Genomic DNA, 25,652 nt, shown 5'->3' on the forward strand with positions numbered 1-25,652 from the left:
CCAGACAGGATGGAGAGAGGCAGGTCTTCCAGGCAGGCCTTTCAAGCTAAGAGGAGGAGCTTCGGGCTAGCTACCATCCTTTTCTCAGGGGCCGGTACAATCTGGGGTAATTGAGATTGATTGGATGTTATTTTTCCTCTTGCAAATGTAGTCCATTAGCTTGGCACATGCATAATCAGTTTAGAGAACAGTTAACTGAATGTAATCATGTTCTTCGGTGTCTGCTCGCACAAAATCCACTCCAGATGCCGCTTGGCCGTGGAAAGAGAGGAAGAAAGTGCCATCACTATCACATAGGGAATCTTTACCCAAGAAAGACCTCATAACATTCACCCCCGCACCACCAGCACCAGTGTGCTGGTCTCGCTCCATTAAACACACAAACTATACAGACTGTGTGCTGCACACATTTACACGCTCCCCGTGCATGTACAAATACACACACACACATGCTCACACATTCTGTCATCTGTTCACTACTGCCCAAAATTTCCTGCAAACAGAACCCCGTAGCATATGTTGATGTGTCTCAGCTATGCTAACAGCGCTTTGACTGCACTCCAAGCGCGGCACAGGATCCAGCGCAAAGCGTCTGGATTTTGGACTCTCTACTTATTTTTCCCTCCAGTGCAATCCAACCAGATCAGCTGGGGCGTGAGGAAGGAAAATGTCTACACTCTGGAGAAAACAAAGAAAAAACACAGTAAAACAAAGCAGACAGTAATGTGTAGAAGGGGATTAGCCGTAGCAGCTATACTGAAAGGTATTAATGTGCCTCTCAGGTATCGTTCTACCTTTTACATCAGAATCTAATCAATGATGCAGACCCCCTCCATTAATAATTATGATTTTTATCATGTCCTCATCAGGGTAACAGACTCCAATCATCAAAAACAAATAGACTGAGAATGCCCTGGCTCCAGCAAGATTGTGTTTGTTTTTTATTATCAAATAAAAGTGCAGAGTAATTTCGAGTTAAAGTCGCAAGGGAGCATTTTACCACTATTGGTACGGCTCGTGGTTATATCTTTCATCTGTGGACAGTGAAGCTCAACCTCTATTCCAGAGAGAGTGCCACACCCAAACTCCAGAAGTCCCTCCAGACATCAGTTAGAGAAGAGACAGAGAGAAATATGATGGGAGGGAGGGGGAAAAGTAGGTCTGAGAGCGCTAGAGAGAGAGGCGCTCGTTTAGATGGAGATACTCTGCTAATTATCATGGCTAGCCTGTGATTGTTCAGTAATAGTGCTCAGTGGGGAAAAAAGGTTTGCTGCTGTTCCAGGAAGGGCTGAGCTTTGATTTACCGGTAGTACCATGCTAATAAAGCGCCCATTCCATATCCACAGAGCTGCTACTGAGACATCCTGCCTCTCTCCAGTCAAAGATAAAGTCCATATAACATATATGAGCCCAGGTTTATAATTATAAGACTCTTTTGGATTTGTATACATATGTATATGTTTATATCATAAGATCTCAATGATGTAGATCCATGTCAGCACCAGGTTGTCCATAGGGTGTTGAACTCTGCCTCACAGAAGCCAAACAGAGGCTCTGCTCCCTTTAAGACAAGGGGTGGAGGGCTTTTCCCCAGAAGAGGAGTCGAGTTTTGCTGAGAGAGCTGTCCGTTAGCGTGGGAGGGGTGTTGTGCAGCGTGACATTGGTTTGTAGAGTAGTGGGCGGGCTTAAAGCTGTATCTGGAAGTCTGCAGGAATTTCACAACTCCTTCAGCCCCCACCTCAGTAAGGCCAGGCGCTGACCCATTGCACAGCTGCAGCTGATGATTACGCATACATATGCCCCTCTAAGTGTCTGTGTGTGCATTCATTGGAGGGACCAGCAGCCAAACAGATACACATGGTAGGCCATGCAGTTCTTAAATATTGTCCTATATTACAAAAGTTGAGAGAGAGGCACATGGATATGGAAATGGACTGCAAGAGAGCACATCTCTTTGTGCAGAGGCTGAGGAGCAGATATTATTGTGTTGTAATAGCTGTTTGTTTTGATTTCTCCCCCCTCTCTTTCTTTTTGGGCAGCCAGACAAGAGCAACTAAGCAATGCTCTTGCCACTGCTGAAGGAAGCTGTTGATCCTATTATCTGCTGCCTGATCAGCACAAACAGGGGATTGGAGACTGATGAGGGACTGGGGTGTACACAGGGATCAGAGAGTATGTTACACTACTGTAGGAAGGCACAAGAGTGTGGTAGTTTGTAAGGAATGTGTAGTCATAGGCAGAAATATAAACAAACCCTAAGTATTAGAAACTTTGGAGGGTAACGTTGCTCCCGCAACGTTTCAGCTATGGACATAACTGATACCACAAATTGTGTGGTGTGTTAAGTAGGTATGCTATTACTTTTCTAGGTAATCAGACTTAAAGTTTTTGCCTGGAAGATGATCATATAAAAAAAACATTAAACAAGATACTTAAGTTATATCTAAAGGACCAGAATAATAAAGCAACTGATTCAAGAGTGGACTATTTTGACTTGAGCCTTTAAGAAACCCGCCAAAACACACCTAAAATCATTTACACCATGCTAGCATGTTTCTCTCAGTCTTTGAAGTTCCCAATTTGATTTGAAACCATAATCCTACCGTCACCTTATATTTAGGACTCGATCCATCTGCGTTTCTATCTGTGTCTCACTCGTCCCTTTTGCACATCTTTCTCCACACTTTGTCTCCTTAAAATTAATAAACAAAGCAAATACCCATCATGCACAAAACAAACCAGCATGGGTCACAAGCTGGTGGGTGGTCCTTCTCCGCTGCTCTCTTCTTAAGGTTAAATAGCTTTAATCCAACCAGCCTGGAAAACTAAACAGTTCTCCAGCCAAATCTTCTTTCTTCTCCCTTGTTTTCTCTTGATGTTTGCAACCTTCCCTTCTATAATTCTCTTTTTAGTACGTTGAATATCTGTGTCTTATAAAACACCTTATAAAGGGTAATGAGTGGAAGTTATAAAGATATTTCAGACAGGACCACTTTGGAAAGTTACTTGAGTTTATTGAAACACAATTTATCTTTGGCGGTATGGTTCCTTATGGGGGTTCTTTGCTCCAGAATAAATTGAACATACAAGAGCTTTAACATTAACCCCCCGGAACCATCAGCTTGGAAATACATAACAATTAAGACACTTAGTAATGTCTTTAAAAGCGAACAGTGGTAATCGTGTAGATGTGCAGTGGGACGTCTGTACTGTAGTTGGGTTATGAGGATGAGTGTCTCTCAGCAGTGAGGTCCATGCCAGCCGGCACTTGGAAGCCTTAGTGATCTGAAACAAAAGAAGACGACAACCAGAAGGTGCACAGTAATATGCTTATGCTCATAATGGTGAGGGAGGGTTGCGAGCAGTTTGAGCATACTTACCGAGCAGTAATGCCACGTATATATGTCCCGTGTCTAATAGGAGAATGGTAGTGATTGGAGCGATTTGACAGCTGACCGCGTCAGCTGGTCGCAGCCTATGCCTATGTGGCCTGACTGAACTAACGCTGCGCTCGATTAAAAAAAAGTTCTTCAAAGGTAGACATCATCACACTGACTAGCTGATCTTTTTTTTTGTTTTTAAGTTGATGAGTTATCTTGAGTGCAATTACACTGCCATGCATTTTACGTGCAAGACTGACCTGACTCCATTTTATGTAGTTATTTGACATTTAGTAGATGCTTTGAAGCAATTTAAAAGTTCACTTACTGCAGGCACAATCCCCCTTGGAGTTAAGTGGCTTGCTCAAGGGCACAATGTTGGTACGTCTCAGCATTTCTTGCGTTCATGGATTACACCCCGGGTTTGAACCTCTTGACTTTTACGTTCCCGGCCCAGATTTTTAGCAACTTCGTCTTTTTATAACATGCCTTAATCAATGTTTTATCTTAGTAGTGCCAGCCGCAGTCTTGTAAAAGATGTTATATTTGTATAATTTATATTGCAATCTCAGCCCACACCCCTCCAATCAGAAGCTCCTCAACTTCTTCCTCCACCTCCAACTTCTCTCTGGCATAGTGAGAAGACATTTGCTCAGTCCTCAAAAATACCCCTTAATAGCCTAATTTGATCACTTGACTTGATGTGTTTATATATATATATATATATACAGTATATATACATTTTTGTACATTTACATGTGTTTGTTAGTCAAATTTGAGTCAAATTAGTTCAAACAAAGCCTTGAATCATGGCGAAGCCCTGTATGGGTAAAGCCGGGCCTTCTCACAGAACGTGACAACGGTACCAAGGCAGGTACATTTTCTTTGAGGCAGACACTGGTTGAGCCTTAAGAAGAAAGAAAGAGTGTTTGGGAGAAAGACAGTGGGTGGTAAAGAGAGCAATAGACAGGCTTACTGGTTCACCAGCATCAATACATCAGTGACTTAGCAACCAGATTAATGGTGTGTGAGTGTCCCAGGCCACAAGGCTGCTCTCGGCGCTTAGTGGAAGGCAGAGCGCTGGAAAACACACTGTGTTTAGCTTTGGGCTGCAGAAGAGAGCCTTGGGACAAATAAATACACGCATGAAATTAGGCTTTGGCCCTCACTGTTTTTCACTCACCCCTCATCACAGATAATATCTCTCTTCTGAATATTCACAATGAAGTTCTGCTGAAATTAGGAAATCCTCATCCTTTTTGTGCTAGACACCCAGGAGTGATTACATGTGTGTGTGATCAAGGTCGACTCCACAGCAAGCTAATTAAGTCCTGGACTAGACCTTTCGTTGTGGAATGGCTGAATGCTGGGATACTTATTTAGACCCTGCTGACCCAGACTGGTTTATGATCTGTTGATACTGGTTAAAGTTGGCTTTGGTCCAGGTGGTGGTGGTGCTGTTCAACTGGTTGTGGAATAGGTTGACCAAGATAATCTTGCTAGTTGAGCTAGAGAATCCTCAACATGGACAATTCTTAGACCTTAGCTGAGATCAGGCTTTGAGTAGGACTAAAACTGCAGCCCGGGGTTTAAAAAAAAAGTCAAGGCTGACTTCTCCCAACAGAGATGGACATCCATTGAGCATCTTATGCATGGCCTAATTGCCATGCACTGGAGTCCAAGGTTAGGACTGGGAGCTGTAAATCTATCAGTGTTATAGGGGCAATGTTCTCACCAGATGCAGACTACAGATTTTCATCCCTTTGTAATTAAGCAGTTCAGCCTGTGGTGTCATATGGTTTTTATTGAGGCCCCTCTGGAAAAAAATAATAATTTCACACCTTGTTTTCTCATCATGTGCTTTTATGCATGTAAAGAGGGGGAAAACCAAGAGAAACACATTTTTTTAAAGTGGGAAATGAGGGATAAAGGCTCTACAATAATAAATGAAAATTATGGTTTGTTGCATTAAAAAGCAGAGATGTGAAAGTCATCAGGAAGTGACTCAATTAGTTTAGTATGGTATCCCCAAATGTTTTCTTTCTTTCTTTCCTTCTTTTTTTTCTTTCTCATCCTGTGTTCCAATAAAAAAGATGTTAGTTGGGTGACAGAGCAGAGAATGAGAGGGCCAGAAAGGTGGTGAAGGAGTAGCACTAAATTCTTCAAGGTCAAACATTCACTGCAAGTTTACAGCCCTTGCATTCTCTGCTTTCAAACTCTAGTTGCCCATACAGAACACCTAGTGTTTAAGACACAAACATTTACAGATATTTATCCCAGCATTCTCTTTGAGGCTTTCTCTTTATGAAACCCCTCCCACTGATGAGGTGAATTCTGAGGTCAGCCTCTCAGAGGTGCCTTATTTTACTACCTGCAGCTGCTGACAGTAGGGAAAACATTTTTGTTCTGTTGTTAAGTGGTTTCACACATTTGTGTATCATGAAGCATTTTTCAAACAGCACTGCTGATTTATGAAGTGGAGATCTTGGCGTTGTGGGCGCAGAGATGGAACACAGAGACAGCGGAGGAAGTCTTTAACACAGCCACCACATTCCTCCACCCTCTCTCCACAGGATCAACCAAACTCTCTTTCTTTCTTCATCCCCACAGCATCACCACATTCAATCAACACGGGGCCTAAAATTAGGCTGCAGCAGACTTGATCATTCATTTGAACGGGTTATCTCTGTCACTGCGAAGGAATTTACTTAATTTATACTCGTTAGGTTGGAATGGTCTTGTTCAGCTAATTTGAAACAGAAAGCCTGTCTTTGCTACTGAATAAACAAGGTCTCAGGGAGACGTTATATTTTTGCCACTAGAGAAGATTACAAGATCTTGGTATGCAAATGATTATTCAAATTATTGTTATATTAAATTAAGCACTGAGAGGAGAGAGGGAGTGCCATGTTAATGAGTTATATGAAGCAGGCTTTATTAAATATTTGTTGATGTTGCAAAGGGAGCGGCATGTGTGTATTAATTCAGTACTGGCTGGTCCCAGTGGGTTCCTGTACACACACATGCACAAACATACACACGCTCACAGAACTACATTTTTGTTCTGTGTTTAGTCGGAGCAGATTTCTAGTTTTTTTTTAAATCACCCTCCATTCACAATTCAGTGTCACATTCAGAGTTATGAGATCCCTAGCTCTTGGGTGACCCCCAACCCTTTTTAATATGGAACTTGTTACCCACATCCCAGTGCATTCTCTATTAGCTGTCGCCTTAGAAATTCTATGAATGGGAGACCCACCTCTCCTCTCCGTTTTTTCAATCAGAAATATAGTTTGTTCTCTATAATTCTAATCTCTCTGATCGGTTCCTTCATTTCGTTTTATGGCTTGGGGAATCTTTCAAAACTGTAAAAACAGCTGCAGTTTATGGGAAATCAGGTGAACAAAAGTATGGTGTATGGGAGTGTTTGCCAACTTATTTCAAATCTCACTATATATTATTCGTCTGGCCCTCATGTTCAGTTCATATTTTTTTTAAATCACAAAAGCTCAAAAATGTGTCTTATCCTTCCATTTCCATCCATTCTATCTGTTTTCACCAGCTGCTCTTTCATATATTTGAATAACTTTGAATTACTGCATGAGTGTATGAGGATGTTCTGTACTTAGTATTGTTTTCACTTGTGGAATGAAATTTGAAGCAGGTTGCTTTAAATTGTGAAAATTTGAAATCAGTGCTCTCATTGCTCTCTTATTTATTAAGAAGTCTAGTGGTTTGTTCAGATGCTAAAGCTTTACCTCTGTGGATGGGTGGAAAGGAATTCCCAGTATTCAACTTGACTTTTAAATGATTTAACATGATGAAGCCATCCCCAAAAAGTCAGGGCTTTATATACAAAAATCAAATGCAATCTGCCATCTCTGATCACAAGCAACAGCCATCAGAGCGAGGTTAGTGAGTGTATGAGGATGTTCTGTACTTAGTATTGTTTTCACTTGTGGAATGAAATTTGAAGCAGGTTGCTTTAAATTGTGAAAATTTGAAATCAGTGCTCTCATTGCTCTCTTATTTATTAAGTCTAGTGGTTTGTTCAGATGCTAAAGCTTTACCTCTGTGGATGGGTGGAAAGGAATTCCCAGTATTCAACTTGACTTTTAAATGATTTAACATGATGAAGCCATCCCCAAAAAGTCAGGGCTTTATATACAAAAATCAAATGCAATCTGCCATCTCTGATCACAAGCAACAGCCATCAGAGCGAGGTTACGAAGGCAGAACAGGAAAAGCCATTAACTGCCAATCACAGCATCGATCCACAAGCCAGTCCACCACTACCATCACCACTGCCCCCCTTATACTCAATTGCACTTTCAAACACTCCAGCACACATGCAGTTTTGCATATTTGTGTCCACATTGCATGTTATCATCAAGCTTAACAAGACATAACTCAGAATTGGTCAGAATATTTTTTTTAAATAAATGAGTCCGAGCCCAATAATTTGACAGTTGACTATTTCTTAAAAATGTTTAGTTTTATCCATTCTTCGAAAGCATGATTTTCGTTCTCCTCAAATTTAGCTACTCCATCCAAAACAATTCACAACAAAGCCACACATTTCTCAAGGAACTAGACATGTGATGTATACAGCTTTGCATCAAACCAAGATTGTGCAGACCACAGCTGCACCCTGTCCTCATCAGCACCGGTCTCTGCGTTTTTTGGATCCCAACCTCAGATAAAATAGGAAAACTAATAGATTTGGTGAAGGACAAAAGAAAAAAAAAAGGCGATTGATTTTTTCCCTCCACTTTTAGTAATGCCGTTAGGACGTATGGTCTTTAGGAGAATATTTACCTACTTCCCACCTTAATAGAGATGCTGTATATCAGAGGGTGATCAGGAGCAGAGGTCAGGACTGGGGGGAGCAATTAAAGCCTGTGCATCTGCCAGAGCGGGCCATCCCATTGTGTGCAATGCAGGCGGAAACAGATAGGTGTGCAGGGAGCAAGCAAAAAGGCAATAGTTATTGAGCACGGTCTCGTGTTATTTATTGTGCTTTACTGTAGGTGATTCAGACCTCACCTTGCCTAGACCTAACCCACACTGAACTGTAGAGGATTGTAAAAAAACTGACCCACCTGTCAACTTTTTGTGTGAGCTTTTCAGATAAGCTCTTCTTTATCTCCTGGATATCAAGATTCCCCCTACCCTCCCCTGGAGTGCCTTTGACCTGCGCTCCATGACCAGCCAATAAAGCCAGACAGCGTAGGCAATGATAGATGTGGCCTGGGGCCTGTGCTCTCTTACCCCACTGCTGTGGCGTCCTCGTTGACACATGAGCCGGGGGGTAGAAGAGTGGGATGAGGCGGCAAGGAAGAATGGAAGGCCAGGGATATAAACCAGACCAGCCATTTTCTCCCGTCCAGCTCATAAATATTTGCATGGCTGATTTATAAACAGGCCATGCTAAGACAAGATCAAAGTTAACTGTATCGGTTATAGAAAAGCCTGGCTTCTCGCAACGCCGCCCCACACACAATGCTTATACCTATTAGAGCTCAAGGCCATACATCAACAGACGTATTGGCAGGGTTTCAGATCGGCCTGCTCTCGCTGAAAGGCTAATGGTGCCCCTGCTAAGGCTGTATGGGGCTCCGGCCTCAACGGGAGAGACACATAGATTAGTTTAATACCGTGTCTTTCTGCTAATGAAACTGCATAGCCCTGTCGAGCAACCCAGGTTGAGTGGCAGAATGCAGGTGGTGGTCAGGTTTCGAAGTATGCGGTGTGATGTCATGTATAGCCCCATTCGGATGCAGGAGCATGGACACCAGAGACAGTGTGTCCGAGAAGAGGACAGCAGACAGCTGCTCGTGCTTCTCTAGCTAGCCAGCCAGGCGACCTACACAAAGGTCAAGGTGGGGGTAGGCGATTAAGGGTCACTACTAGCATTGGACTGCTAATGCCAAACCACATGGCAAAGCTGTGACATGTAAACATATGTTTGTACAGATGCATGCACGCATGCGCAGTGCAGTCGTGGTGGACGAGGGGTGTCCAGGCCCGGGCCACTCACACATTAATAAGTGCACAAGCTGGCAGATGCGGTCAGCTTGGGGAGGAGGGCTGTTTGTTGACCCATGTGGAAGGGTTAGCGAACTTAGTAATGGTAGAGAAAGAGAACCATTCTCCATGGAGATCTCCTCCTTTTGTCCTAAAAATAGCTGAATAAATAGGGAATCCATCACCAGGACAGGGTGTGCCCTGGGTACGAGCGCAGAGAGAGCCGCTGCTAAACAGGCTGTCTAAAGACATCTGTCTGAGTTGAATTCAAAACCAGGGTGACACACAGACTGTAAGCTGGACATATATCGACACGACCCCCCTTATGCAACATTCAAGTTATCTTAAGTAATTTTAATGTTGCTTTTGTCCAGGACTGAGGGACTGTCTCGTGTTCTGTAACAGTACTGTTCACTGTTTGCTTTTAGCACAACATCATTTTGACAAATTAGCCTCGAAAAGAGTCTCGAAAAACTGGTTTCTAAAAATCTGCTCTCTCAAAAAGCCTAATAGAAATTGCTGAACATCTGTCGGGCGTCATGGTGCACACATTAGAGGATATGCAGCTACATTTTTGCCTGGATTCAGCTCCATTAGTACAAAACTGAATTTTTTTTTCTGGCCTGGCCAGCAGTTGTGCTCTAATCTACAGGTATAGCCACGCTTTGAGCACTGAGAGTTTGTTATGCACCAACTTCAAAGATCTCCCACTGCATCAGAGAGCTGCCGCTGAGCAGGCAGACGCGGCTTTGGTCTGGGAAGGGTTACTGAATTATTACTGATGCTTTGGAGGGTAACTGTCCGACTGCAGGTCTGGGGAATATTAATCATTTATTTGATTGTCCGTATGTGCTGATTAATCAATTTGAGGGAGATCTTCAGGATTAACTACCCTATTATTCCCTTGTAAGAACAGATAAGAGATAAGACTTTAAAATATCATGTACCATTTATCATGTATTTTTAGTCCTCTGCAGATGAAGGCGGGCGAAATAAAAACTGAGGTGAGATTAGGCAGAACAGCAACAGAGGGAAAGAGGGGGAGGGAGAAAAAGAGAGAGAGAATGAATCTTTAGATCCAACCAGGACAGAGCACAACAGATTTAACTGCTGTACTTCACAAGAGGTGCAGGATGAGGAGTGAGAACAGCTCATGTACTAGGCTTACATAACCAGACAGAGCCTTACTTTCAAAAAGCAACATGCGAGGAGAATCAGCAAGTGGAAGAACAGCAGGAAGTAGAAAACAATAGCAATCTGCACCTGTAACCACCTGACTGAGAGCAAGGCAAGGGGTTGAAAGGTGGGGGTTGGCGCCAGTGAACCAGTGAACTCGGAAACTGTCATAGGTGAGTGAGTTGTACTTGCTTGTGGCTGTGCATGATCAAACAATGGCATAGTTTCTGGGTGCACCACCCATGTTCGAATCCGCCCTATAAATTCTCTATCCGCTGGCTGCTTGATGTGTTATGTCATGTGGTAATGCCTTTGATTTCGACATACCTCCGTTTGTAAATACATGAGCCTCTTAAAGAGCTGTGGTTATTTTTACAAGCATGGCGCTCCCGGCGCTTTGGTGGAGAATGCAGGGGAGGGAGAAGGCGAGAGCGAGGGACACGGAGCCGGGTTAGAAACTGTATACACTCCTCTCGTAGCTCCATTGCCAAGTGCGCTTATGCCTCCAGCCGCTCATTGCACATGCAGTGCAAACTGAAGTGACACAGAAACTCGAGCCGGAGGAGGAGTGAGGGCCTCGCTCTTAGCGGCATGCTCAGGCCCAGTTATTCACTTTCTAACAGTCTCTACCTGTTAACAGTTTGCACACTGTGCTGCTGTCATCCTGCACCTGCAGCAATATTTGCATGCTCAGTGAGTTCAAAATCAAATCATTTGGTGCAAAATCAAAATCATTTGGTGCCAACTAATACCATTTTGCCATATTTTAAGGACCTGTGCTCTTCAGTGAGTAACAGCTTCTTATTTTTGCAAGTACCTAAACTGGCTGCAAATCTCATAAGGAGGGCACTCTTCCACAACATTTAATACATTAAAGGAGTCACGTTAGTGGCTTAGTGCAATCCTATAACTAACGTTTAATTTACATTAAGAGCGATACAAAGCTCTTCTGTGCTGACACAGTAGCAGTGCCCGAAATTAAATGCCTCCAAATGGGCAGCCATCATCGCAACCTCTACAATGACACGGGGACTGATGGCGTGACTCACATGCAAAGCTCCTTCAGTATTTGCACAGCGACACTAAAGCAATGGAACTGCGTCCAGTTAGACCTGCACCTTTTTTGGTTTTAGTGATAATGACCGTATCTCAGCTGTAATTATGCTGGACTTGGAATGATGAGGGCTAAGGTTATCGATCCACTATTGATCACTCTGATCAATGAGCACTTTGTTTCTTTTTTATGGAAAGTGACGTTGTATTTCTTCTTTACTTTGCAAGCCAATACGTCGGCGCTGATGACGGGTCCCATAAAGCGTTCTATGTTTTCAGTACCCATGTGTATTCTGCTTAACGAAAGAAGAGTGAGATTATGGAATGGACAGGCGAGATTCTCCCAAAGAGCACACAAGTGCTCAGGCTTCTCTGGCCATTGGCTAGAAGGTCAGGGTTTAAAAAGTACACTGCTTCAGGGGAGTAGTTTTTTTTTTTTTTTAAATGCTACTCATCCTAATAAAATAGACATATTTTACTTGTGTCCATCTGCATAAATAATTATTATATATATATACATATACATAATATTAATATTTATTCTGTGCAGTCTAGGCTAGAACTGTGCATTATGGACGGCAGATTGCACACCATATTTTTTGTTTCTCGCAATATAGAGGCACTGTATGTTTAGGTTAATGACACTAATTAACAAGTTAATTTGCTCAGATAAAGTGACAAGTACAATACAGCTCCCTGTCCTAGGCATTTGGGTTTTTAAAGCTCTTTATGCAGTTAGTAGAAGTTAAAGCAATTGAGTAAAGGCAAACAACATGTATCTTTAGAAACAGAGAGAGAGCCACTAGAAATGGATAGGTGCTCAAAGTTTGTGTTACCACTACATTGCGCTCAGTGTATGTGCTATGCAAATAAGCTTCCGAAAGTAGCCACCCCCAGCCTGCCCCCGCTTATTAATTTGCATGTTAAGAAGGTGAGAACTCTTAGGGCCTGTTGCGCCATTGTAGGCCCAACGCAGCAAATAAAAGCCAGGCTCTTTAAGCCAAGCTTAAATATTTACTCTGGCACAGGGCCACGATCAGGCCCTCTCATTACACCAGTCCTGTGGATGAAGGTGAAGCCGGCACATGAGAGGGGGCAGAGCCTGGCAACTCAAACATTTCCTCATCGGAGACCAGTTCAAACACACCACGCCGCCGACTCCAGACTGCCCTTTGTGAATTTTAGAAATGAGAACAAGGAAGAGGGGAGCATTCTTACCGCCTCATAACCTAGCCTGAAGCATCAACCAATTATGTGGTAATGAAATATTCAAGCAGACTAACAAGGAACGCTGGAGGTGAAAGCTAGATAATACAAACCAGAGGAGTTAATACTGTGGGCTGTCCTTTTCATCACTTCTATAGCTTTTTTAGTATAAGGGATTGTTTTTTCTTGGGTTGGATTTGGGTTTTGATAACTTGGGGGTTATTGGTAAGGGTTTGCCCATTATTAACCGAGATGTTGATGATCATCATTCAGGATCCTTCTAGTTTTGCCCTGACTCCTGTGAAGCATTAGGTATGTGGACGAAAAGTTTGATGTTTGTTGTTTTGACTAATCTTGTGCTACACCTGCCTCTATAGATAAACAGAAATGCAGTAATTCAGTTACTTTTTGACTTGTGCACCCATTTTTCACCCATCTATAGACCAGCCGCTTCTAAGAAACTTGTGCCACCACACAGTTTCAGTTAAGGTCAGAGAGTTTTTGTAACTACAATGTTATGTTACACTTACTATGCTTACTATGCTCAGGAATACAACATCGTGATTTTTTTTCTTTGTGAAAGAGATGTAGTTCTTTTGCAGGTATGTTTTTTCTTCTTCTCACAAATCGTTCTGTTCTTGCTAGATCACCAGAACCAGTTATGTGTTTTTAGCTAATATAACAAATAAGACATCATTGAACGGTCTAAGTACCTCTGAATGTCTCTCGATTGATCGTGTCTGTCTCCTGTCTGCATGCCCCGAGACATACACAAATTTTTTTCACTGTCCCGTCCTAATAATTAGCAATACCGTCTCTTACCAAAATGGAGGGTTAGTTATGGGAAGCATGCTGGAGTTTGTGGGGGTAGGAGGATCCGTACAGGTCCTAAACTGCCCTCCTAAATTTCCAGATGGCACCAGGCGGCCACAGATGTCTAGGGACAGTTGGAACAGCTGTGTGTGTTGCCCCTAGAGCTCCACACAGCTGTCGCCTCCTGCAGGCAGGGTTATTGTACTACAGGGCTGGGCTTGTATTCATTAAAACAATGGGAGGCTAAGCTGTTAATTAGCTCTTCATGGTGGAAGGCGACGTCTAGCGATTAATATAGTTTTGCAACTCTTTTCTTTTACCCAACCCTGGATTAAACTTAATTTCCTGCTTGATCTCTCGGTCACTTACTGTAAAATGTGGCTCAGCTCATTGTACATGTAAAATGTGTTTATTTTAACTTAAAATACTCCATTATGTATATATTATTGCACTTATTCATGAAGGCCTTTGAGGGCATTGTCACTGCCGTATTATCACCGATCTGGGTATTGATATCTCCACCGCCTTGATTCCTTCTATAGAGTTCCCTTGCTCTCTTCCTTCCTCATCCAGACCTATTCACCCAATGAATTATGTGGACACATTGATCAGCTGATTGAGAACCATTGTTTGGAAATGCAGGGGCATTACTGGAGGAAGGATTACCCTATGCTTGTTTTGCGCCGATGTATGCGAGAGGGTATTATTTAAGTGCTTGTCACTACACCCTCCCTCTAACCGCTATTGCTTTTTACTCAAAGACACAAAGAAACATACACAAACGAGCGTACGCATAATCAACACAAGCTAAATGACTGCAGGCATTGATTGCCTTCTTTCTACAATTATGTTCCTATTGTTTACTTTCTAGCTGCTTATTTATTCCAAAGGAATTCAATAATTATTGCTTTATTTACTGTTAAAGTGCACTGGGGTGGTATAAGCTGCTGGAGAGGATTGGTTTTAAGGCCCACATTTTTCACCTTTGTTCTTTCTCAATGCACATGTACAGTAATCCATTCACACCAGTCTAATCTATGACAGAGAACTGAATCACAGATTCAGCACGGCTATTTTTACCGAACTTGTTTAAATCACTGTTTCACATCTGGAACATGACTTGTAATCACTTGGTAAAGTTTAGTAAAGATAAATCACAAACAAGATTGCTTTAATTGTATCTCCTAGACGGATTAAATGGAGATGGACTTTTCTCCTCAGTCAATGTGAGAACAATGTCACAAATTGTGCTCAGATTGGCCAAGATAGCAAAGTCTTTCATTTAAGAGCCAGAGATTTCAATGCGATCCCAATTAAAACCATCAAAGATCTCAATTTCTAATCAAATTCTTCCAAATTATCTGAAGTTTGCTATCTACATTACTTCATTTTAATCTGTTATAAAGCTATGCTTTCACATTGTCAAGAGTTCTCTCATTTGTGTTTGTGTCTATGTCTCCTTTTTAGGAGAAACATCAGAAACAAAGTTGATTCTTGAATAAAACATTGCACAGAACTCCATTAACTCCTGAGCTAAAGACACAAAGAAACATACACAAACGAGCGTACGCATAATCAACACAAGCTAAATGACTGCAGGCATTGATTGCCTTCTTTCTACAATTATGTTCCTATTGTTTACTTTCTAGCTGCTTATTTATTCCAAAGGAATTCAATAATTATTGCTTTATTTACTGTTAAAGTGCACTGGGGTGGTATAAGCTGCTGGAGAGGATTGGTTTTAAGGCCCACATTTTTCACCTTTGTTCTTTCTCAATGCACATGTACAGTAATCCATTCACACCAGTCTAATCTATGACAGAGAACTGAATCACAGATTCAGCACGGCTATTTTTACCGAACTTGTTTAAATCACTGTTTCACATCTGGAACATGACTTGTAATCACTTGGTAAAGTTTAGTAAAGATAAATCACAAACAAGATTGCTTTAATTGTATCTCCTAGACGGATTAAATGGAGATGGACTTTTCTCCTCAGTCAATGTGAGAACAATGTCACAAATTGTGCTCAGACTGGCCAAGATAGCAAAGTGTTTCATTTAAGAGCCAGAGATTTCAATGCAATCTCAATTAAAATCATCAAAGATCTCAATTTCTAATCAAATTCTTCCAAATTATCTGAAGTTTGCTATCTACATTACTTCATTTTAATCTGTTATAAAGCTATGCTTTCACATTGTCAAGAGTTCTCTCATTTGTGTTTGTGTCTATGTCTCCTTTTTAGGAGAAACATCAGAAACAAAGTTGATTCTTGAATAAAACATTGCACAGAACTCCATTAACTCCTGAGCTATGAAAGAGCAACATCTGAGCAATAAAATGTTCCTCTGGGAAGTGATAGAATGACTATTCCAGGAGAACTGAGCAAAGCAAGCCTGAAAGCATAGCAGAGAGTGAGAGAGGTGAAGTAAGAGGTAGGTATGCAGTTAAGGGGTGGATATGTGCCATCTCTACAGCCACAGCACAGCGTCTGGGCATGTCGCCGCTCGCAGTGGCTAATTTGAACCAGCCGCTGAACTTGGCATCCAGCACAGCTTCTGTGGTTTCGGATCTGTTACTCCTTCGGATCTGTTACTGTTGCAAAGTGAGAAACGAGATAAAGAAATAGAGAATTAGAGAAGTGAAGGAGGTAAATCAAAGGACAAACTCATTAACTGTTGCAGCGTACTGTTAAAACACTAAATCTGCTTTTACTACTAACTTTTTTGAAAAATCATAATAGAAATAAGAAATGCTAACTTTTCGGGGCAGTTTTGCGACCACAGTACTGCTAAGTTAACCCACTCAAACATACACGTACACACACACACATACAAAGAATGAGATATGAGAAAGGGTGCAGCTTCCCATCTCATCTCTGCTTGGGTTTTTCTGCCCATTAGGCAAATTCTTTTGTCTCTTCTCAGGATGCAGAGCAGTGATCTCATTGGCTATTATTTAACCAGTGCGATCATTGGGCCGGTTACAAAGGTGTCAACGCACTTGACTGTATCCATCATGATGACATATGGCTGAATCCAGTTTAGTTAGCTGCCCTTAAGGCACTGGTGTGACCCCATAGCGTCATGATATCTATGGATATATAACCTGACATAAAATGTGTGGCCAGTAGTTTGTCAAGCATTTTGGCTTAGATTGTGCTTTAGTCCTGTTTCTGTAATTTTTCTGTCTCTGGTATCAGTATCAGACAGTATGCGTCTGCGTGTCAGGTTTTACCTACAATGTGAAGACTAAATGTTTCCACAAGGACAGTAAATTCTAAAATCACCAATATTGTGGGGACCAACCCCCACATTTTCCTATGAGGAAAATGGCTTATACGTATTTCTTACTGAAAATGCAGAATGGTTTGTGTTAAGGGTTGAGGTAGGTCTAAAAAATAAATTTGCTTAGTATTAAAACAATGCAACTGAATGGAAAGTCCCCACCATGATACACCATGAAAAGCAGATGTATGTGTGTGTCTGAGCGAGTATGAATGGAAATCACCAGGCCTCGCCACTAAGTGCCGAGAATCATTGGGATAATTACAAAGCAATACACATTCAGGCATTTGTGGAGGTATGCTGAGTGCCTGCCCTATATTAGGCTCTCTGGCAGTTAAAGTGGCGATAGGTGTGAAAGGTGTGTGTTTTTTCAGCCCACATAAGTGGATGCTTCTGTAGATGCATGCACAGGAGCAGGTAGGTGTTGAAAGTGATAGCTCTGTAAATGAATTTTGAGTAGTAATGTAAGCCATGCTGACTCTGTGGCCTTCTCTGGCTCCGGGGGCCTGTATGTGGCTGTTCTGGGGCCCCTGTGGAGGGGAGACTTCTCAGCACCCTGACCGGCCCCTCCCTGCTCGGTGAACATGACTTTTTCATTAAGCCGCTGAATTCCTGCACTTCAGTTGGAGGTGATTTATCAGCATGGAGCTTCATCTCAGGATCATAGGAAACAGACACGCCACACACCGATGCTCTCTCATGCGTTATTGTGTTTCACGTTCAGACCCAGGGGTGTGTATGTGTGTGTGCTGGGTGGGAGATTAGGTGTAGAGAGCATCTCAGGGGTCCCTCCTGTGGATGTTTCAGATGGAATCATGTGGAAATATCTGTGTGTTTGAAAGAAAAAACTTAGGTCCTTGGACGGGTCTGTTTGGCCCTCTGGTGTCAGACCTGGAGAGCAATATATGTATCTCTGCTACATGGAAATTATGAATATAAATTACTATTATCTCTTACGGTGTGTTGGAGAGCCTTGAGCCTTCTAATCTCCCTTACATAAAGTATCATTGCAATGCCATGTTGGTAAAACCATGTTATTCTTTGAATCACCTTGAAGCACCATGGTGGTTTGGAGTAAATATAGTAATTGTACCAAAATTGTAATAGTGTAGCATATGGCTAACATATTTAGCATCAAGTGTATGTTAGACTAGCTTCAGTTTGGGTAAAGAAGTGATGTATTGCTCTTCTCTGGGCTGAGCCAGCTAAGGGTCACCTGTATAAATCCTGCCCTGTTTATCGGCGCTGTAAAACTCCCCACGTGTTTTTTTTTTTTTTTAGATCTTTCAAGCTTAGTTCAGGTGTTGTCTTTTTCGCTGCATTTAATTTCACGAAGACGGCTGAAGTAAAGACATATTTCATGAAGAAAGAATAAACTGTGCCATCTCGTAACACACAATGGATTGATTTGGTGTTTTATGCCAGCAAATCTGTGACAGATCAGTGTACCTGAGCTCTGATACGCTGCATATGTGTTAGGGAGGGTGAGGTGGAGAGGTGCAGCTCAAGCAAAGCCCAAAACATCCAGCAGCACCTACTCAATGACATCATACCCCTACTTCAAACAGGAAAGGGAGAGAAGGAGAGCAAGGGAGAGCATGAGGAGAAAGACAGAGCCTTTTACGATCACCTAATAACTCCATTACATGGAGCTGAGGGGCACAAAAAGCAAAAACCCATTCCTGGAAGTCAGTGGCCCTAATGCACATCTTAGGTATACCAGGGTGACATATGATATCAGCACCACAATTGGCGTTAAAAAGAAAAGCCTTATAGCAATGTTACCCGAAAATTAAATATTACCAGAGAAGGAGAACACTTCAGGGAACATAATATTTTGTTCCTCTCTCACTGTTGTCAACACCTGATGTGGCCTTAATTGGGTTAAAAATCTAATGTTACTCTGGCATTGTGCATCCGAAGCCGATGGAAACACATCTCATCTCTGCGCTGCAGGGCAAAGCCAACTCAGTCTTAATGAATCAATTTGTTTTCCCCGACCTTTGTCAGGGTTTGGGGGTAGTCTGTGCAGGAGATTAAGAGCTTCTCCAGAAGAGAGAAAATACATGTTTCGCCAGGCAAAAAAGCAGAGAGATATTTTTACAGTTTTGCATCATCTCCTTCATGGTGCAATTTAGTTGCTTTTTCATGACTCACGTAACAAAAAAAAGATAAACATTGAATACAAGGTAAAGAGACCTAGGAAAGATACTGCTATTTAATCACATGCGATGAAGCACTTGTGCTAACTGCGACCATAGCTCCAACCATCTTCTGTGTTTTGATCATTAAAGTTACCAATGGCCTTCATGCACCTTTGTCATATAATTTCAAAGATGTATTGTGCCGTTCTTGAACACAGAACAAGGAAAGGAGTGTGGACAGTAAGTGTGTATTGTCTGACATATATAAATTGCTATAAATCTCTCACTCCACATAAACAAACATAATTCACCAAAGAGATGATGGCCATGAAGAATGAATAAGGGGAAAATTGCCATTGATTAACACTGGCAGTATTCACAAAAGTTGTTTTTATGAAGCTTAAAACAATCATGACTTGAAAGAAGACATGAATCAAGGTTAGTAAAGATGTATTGGTAAGTGCTTTCAACATGCGTGTACAGGTGATAACTAGAGACTAGCAGTCAGATCTATAGACCTGCAATGCCTGCATTGTGTTGGTCTTGTCTCATTGATTAGGTGTGGTGTGCTCAATGAACAGAGACTGAGCTTGGGATTGTTGTGTTACCGTTGGGTGTGCGGTGTGGTTGGCTTGTTTTGGGTTTGTGGATCTTAGCCCATATCTCTGGTCCCCACAAGGATCCCTATACCCTCTTCTGGGTATGGTCGTCAGAGCGCTCTACTACCGCCCCGTCTCTCTCACTTTGCCTCACTCTCAAAGAAGCAGGATTTGACTCACTGGTGATCAATATTTATCATCCCATGCGTGAAACAGGCAGATGTTTGGAGTTTCCTTTTCAGAGACGAAAGAGTTCTCTTGAGTGAAAGGGATCAATGCACTTTCCTCTGTGTGTCCCTGCTCAAGCTCTTCCTGTAGATGCTGACATGCTCCTCTCATCTACCTCACCAGCCCCAGGAATGCCAATGTCCCTCCTCTGTCTTGTTAGCACTACGCTTATGCTAAGGTCCAGAGACCAGCGTACTGCTGATGAATGACGTTGACTTTGTGTTAGACAACAGAGTCTTGATTGGTAATTGATTTATTCATTTGTAAATGGCATTAGGTATCCGTTCATTTAAAACCCCATGCTAACTCTCGTTCATTCTTTCACTACAGCATTTGCAGCAGCACGAGAACGCTGTGGAGGGCGAGTCGTGCTACTACCACTGTGTTCTGTGTAACTACTCCACCAAGGCCAAGTTGAACCTCATCCAACACGTCCGTTCCATGAAGCACCAGCGCAGCGAAAGCCTGCGGAAGCTGCAGCGCCTACAGAAGGGCCTGTCCGAGGAAGAGGAGGAGTTGAGTGCCATCTTCACCATTCGTAAATGTCCGTCTGCCGACACAGGTAAGAAGCAAAGAATACAAGTTTGTATACTCATCTGATCTTCATGGGGATGGTTCCTTCTTTAGTAGTTGTGACGTTCCCCTCTTTTGAAACTGAGAGTGGAAAATTCCCACTCCATTCATAATTCAGACTTGATAATTGATAGAAATTGCATTGTAAATGGGCTACAATGTTCATTGTAGTACCATTTCAGATCCGGTTTCCCAATAGAGTAGATTCTTATGATGGCACCATAGTCACCTGGTTCTTCAGACCTGGTCATGCAGCATCAGGTGCATGAGAGTTAGTGAAATGTTTCTAAGTGAAAGAGGACAGCACATCTTAGGCCCCTGGGCCGTGCCTATGACATCACTGCCGTGGCTCCATGCTCCATTGATGACTGATAAGGCGAGAGTATCTCCTAAGGACAATGGCGATTTGGCACAGCACGTTCATTAATACGACCACAGACAAACAATCATAGATGCCATTAAGCTCCGAACGGCAAGGGGAGGGGGCGCCAAAAACAAAAGGCTGGGGCCGAGGCCTTACTCGGGCCATACGTTAGTTAGCCAAAAAAAATACAGCGCTACAGTCAATTAACACACTGTTTCAGCATGGATTTGGTTTTCTAATCATTTTGACTCTTGTGCCCTGACAAAAGACTTCCATTGTGCGTTGCTCTTAGTGTTGTGCCGTTTGTGTGGGGGGGGGGGGGGGGGGGGGACGGGGGGAGTTGGCCTCTAAAGACGCTTTGTTCCGAGGAGGCAGGGATAATGAAGCCAGTGGCCGGGAAATTGCGCAAAAGGCAGTCACAGATCTGAGGAGAATCATTAGAGAACATATTTAGCTGAGCAATTAAGGACAATTAAGCTTTCTGCTCGCTGCACTCCAAATATGTTAATGACTATAGTACAGTGGACAAGTGAACATGCAAAGGCAATAGGAAGGCCCACTTAGGTTAAAAGGGTGGGAGTGCAGGAGATTTAGAGTGTGTTTCTGGGTAGGTGGAGGTAAAGAGTTCACAAACAAGTCTGGTTTTCTCTCTCTCCCTCGTGCTCTCTCTCTTTTTTGGTTGATGTAGCATTTATTTATATATTTTCTTGGCTAACCTTTGATGTGCGTTAATGGATTCCCTTGTTTGTGAGGCTGGTTGGAGGTTAGGTAATGACTCCTGCAGTAGGGATGTGTGGGCAGAGCAGCATGCAGTCACTACACACACACACACACATTTGCAACCTTCTGCCATCTTTTTTTTCTAGTTGCAGCAATCCAGTCGTACCCCCTTGACGTCAAATGAGCCAACAACTCACAAACAACACATTATGTCTGCCATGTGGCACAACTTTTCCAAACTCTTCCAGGATTAGTCAGAGTGAGATGTGAGATGTTCTTTGTAGTGATAAATGGCTGCGTTCTTTGATGATGGCTGATTGCATGGCAATGCAAGCTTTTTGATGTATTTAATTACTGGCTTTTTCTTGACTAGATATTATTGAATTTCTGTACCTTCAGGAGAGAATATGTAGGTGATTAAGGCTGAGGTCTAGCCCAGTGCTGACTGGGAAATACTGATGAAGGACAAGGTGAGTATAAATCGACCAGCAGCTCAAAAGGGAACCAGCCTGCCTCTTATTATCAGCTATTGTTTCCATAGCCAATCACCCGTGAAAACATGCCAGCTAAGCATTATTAGACCCATAACGAACACAATACAAGGCATTCAGATATGACATTATATACACACATGCACAAATACATTAGATATGTGTGGTAGTTGTGGTGTTTAATTTCCTCCCCGCTAGCTCTTCTGAGGCACTGGGCTCTTTTGTGTGGTTGAGCCATGGTTGCTAAAGTGGTAGAAGGCTCCCCTGCTTGTTAAAACAAAGCTGGCCCTGGATTTCTGGGTCAGCTAGGTAGCAATTCCCTTGGCTGCTGCCTTGCGGTGTGCAGCTCTGTTGGGCTACTTCCACAAGGAGAGCTTTCCTACACCCCAATTTTCTCACCCCAGAGTTTCTAAAGACCCTGAGAACAACAATGTGGATTGAGAAGTTTTTCGAAACCCTTAACTAAGTATTAAACTTCAGCATATAAATCATCGTACACCATTTGTGCTATGGACATGAATTATACCTCAAACCATGTAGCTTGTTGAGGACAGTTGTGATTTAAAACAATTAAAACATGTAGTTTTCAGTTGTTCTAGAGTTCAATTAGATTAAAACATAATGCAGAATGTCACATGAACTGGGATATGCGACTGCAACCTGCAACTCAAATGTTTTTGCCTAACACTTAGTGTGGAACTTTATGAATTAAGAGCCCCCAGTAATGCACATAAACCAACAGATACAGCACTTAAATAGTTCCCAAATTAAGGCTGGACAGCCACCCCTGAGGGAGGTCTTTCGCGTCTCTCTGTAGAACTGTCACATTCCATTTTCTGGTCATTTGTTAACAATATCAGTGAGGATCATTTTAAAAAAAGATCCATACCACTAATTCAGAGAAAGTGTGCCATAGCAGATGCTGTTGATGAAAACAATTGATTGTGGAAATATTGATTAGCGTTGTTTTCAGTTCTGATCCATATGGTGTTATGATATTGTTTTCTCTCAGAACTAACCAAGTTCAGGCTTGATTAAAATAGCCAATCACCCGTGAAAACATGCCAGCTAAGCATTATTAGACCCATAACGAACACAATACAAGGCATTCAGATATGACATTATATACACACATGCACAAATACATTAAATATGTGTGGTAGTTGTGGTGGTGGTGTCTGGACACAAGTGCAGTTGGTGTAGTCTGGGTTTCTGTGCCAATTTTTTATTATTATTATATATTTTTTTGCCCTCTGATTTGCCCACAGAGTGCCAAGGCAGCAGAGTTTCCCATCCAATTAGAACAGTGTGTGGATAAAAGGCAGGCATTGTTTTAATTCCTGCCCCCGCGTTGAAAATGTGCTGCTCAAGCATGCCATTCTCTCACTGGATGTCCATTTGTCATTCTTAACCCTTTCGCTTGCCACAACACAAAGGAGCTCTCTGCAAGAAGGGTTTCCCAAAATTATAAAGCTCAGGCGCCCAAGACAACACGCACTAACACATGCTTACACGGACACAGTCAGCTTCCTGAGTATGTGTGTCTGTGTGTGTGTGTGTGTGTGTGTGTGTCTGAGCTTGATGTGTGGGAAGAGACACTACAGCAGCAGATGACAGGTTTTATGAGTGATGTTCACCAGGGCATATAGCTGGGTGACACATTGGGGTCTCTCATTTCAGAAGACTTAATGGACTGAAGTTTTTTGAACATTGCAGACTGACAGATACAGGAGAGAGAGAGTAAGAAAATAGGCAAGTGGAATTGGAAGATGGTTAGTTGGCTTTTTGATGGCGCTACAGGCCTTTGGGTGGCATTGCTTACAGCCAGCCTGGAAGATTTGTGTATGTTTGTAGGAGGGAGGAGAGAAAGCTGTTTTGGAGTGTGTACACATTGCAGTGGCACTGCGGATTAGCTGCTGATGTAAATCTTTTTCAGTCGCAGATGGCAGTGCCATGATCGCTGAACTATGATGTGCTGCAGGAAATCCCTGTCTGTAGACATGGGAACAGCGGCCTGCTTGACTTCTCGTGCCAATTGTAGCCCTCCCCTCTCAGTGCCCAAGCGGGGGAGGGAAGTGCACTAGAGACTATGAGCTAAACTTTGGCTGATCCAAGGGTCAATTATATCAATGATAGGTTTTTTGTTGTTTTTGTTATTGTTGTTGTTGTATCTAAATAATGAAATTTGTACTTACAATGACTTGAACACACCTCTTCTCTGATGAGCATGTTTTTAATTTTTGAATTAAAATTCATTTTGATAGCTTTTTGAAGGCATAAAGTCAAAATGTCAAGGTGAAAGAACTGTCCTGATATCAGAATGAAGAAAAAAGTCCTGTTATTATTATTATAATTATTATTAATAATTATTATAATGTTCATATTTCAAAAATATAATATAATATTTATATATAAAATATATACATATAATTTCATGTATATAATTTTATATAATATGTATATAATATATTATATGTAAAATGTACATATTATGGTTTTTTTTTTCCTTTTCAAATTGTTGACACTCTTATATGTCACTGGCCCCTAAAGTAGGTTTGCATTTTCTCTGTCTAGACCATGGGAAAGAGTATAATGTTTTACAAAACAGGGTCCCAGTTTCTCCCTGTTCCGCCAAGCATTGCATCTCTCTCCTTTCACTACAATTTGCCACAAGCCTCGTGAATAGTATCAGCTATTATGCAAAAATATATTGCATGCACAGATTGATGCATTATTAAATCAAACGCTGGATGTTTGCTGGGCTCTTTGCTTTACTTGCTAAAGCCCTTGGACAGCGGACATGATATGTCAAGTGAGAGGAGAGTCGAGCAGTGTTCAAAAGTCCTTACTTTATTTTTACTGGACTGGAATGGTACCCTAAGCTCAGAGGTGTGTGTGTGTGTGTGTGTGTGTGTGTGTGTGTGTGTGTGTACACATTTGTATGTATCTGTTTCTTATTGACTGGAGCCACATGTCTCTATGAGGCACATAAAGCATGTGCATTCCGCAGAAGAAGAGGCATTCTGAAGGCTGGCTAGGGCTTTCCAGGGTAAGGCTCGTGTCTGGACCCGGGGCCCCGTATAGCCCTGCAGACAGCAACTGGGCCTGGAATGTCCTATCATTTTTACATGCTTGTTAAAATGCAAAGTAAACTTTCCCAGAAACAGGATATTATAGCCGCTAACCACGACCCCCACGTCCCAACCATGCCATGGTACATCTGAGTAAAGACAGGGCAACTCATGCAACAAACATCATTGAGGCTTCTTTTAATAAAGTCTGGTATTGCAGGGATGCTGCTAGAGATAAGAGGAAGCGGTTCGATTGGCAAGGGCCCCTCCAAGGGCCTGGAGGGCCTGGGGTCAGCTCTTCTTGGACGTCTGTCCCCTAATCCGCATCTGAAGGGCACAGCCCAGCAGAGGAAATTGTTTTTAGTCCACTGAACGTGCCACAAATATCATAAATACCCTACCTTTCATTTTGAAAAAATATAAAAATGAAACTGGCCCTTTTATTAAAACATCTAAGTGATGGCTTTATGGATTTTCCACTCAGCGCAACGTTGGGCAGGGCTCATATGTCCGCGCCAAG

General features: G+C 42.3%; 1 protein-coding gene across 4 annotated transcripts in view; it reads left to right on the forward strand.

The window, feature by feature from the left end:
• Positions 1-25,652, forward strand: part of zfhx3b (zinc finger homeobox 3b) — a 164,400-nt gene that overhangs the window by 79,599 nt on the left and 59,149 nt on the right. For all 4 annotated transcript variants that reach the window (XM_016235072.1, XM_016235070.1, XM_016235073.1 and 1 more), the window contains exon 4: positions 20,244-20,475. In XM_016235072.1, coding sequence (XP_016090558.1) covers positions 20,244-20,475 — 232 coding nt within the window. The remainder of the gene's footprint in view (positions 1-20,243; positions 20,476-25,652) is intronic.

The sequence above is a fragment of the Sinocyclocheilus grahami genome, unplaced genomic scaffold (genome assembly GCF_001515645.1).
Source record: "Sinocyclocheilus grahami isolate Dianchi unplaced genomic scaffold, SAMN03320097.WGS_v1.1 scaffold462.1, whole genome shotgun sequence".
In the NCBI taxonomy this organism is placed as follows: Eukaryota; Metazoa; Chordata; class Actinopteri; order Cypriniformes; family Cyprinidae; genus Sinocyclocheilus; species Sinocyclocheilus grahami.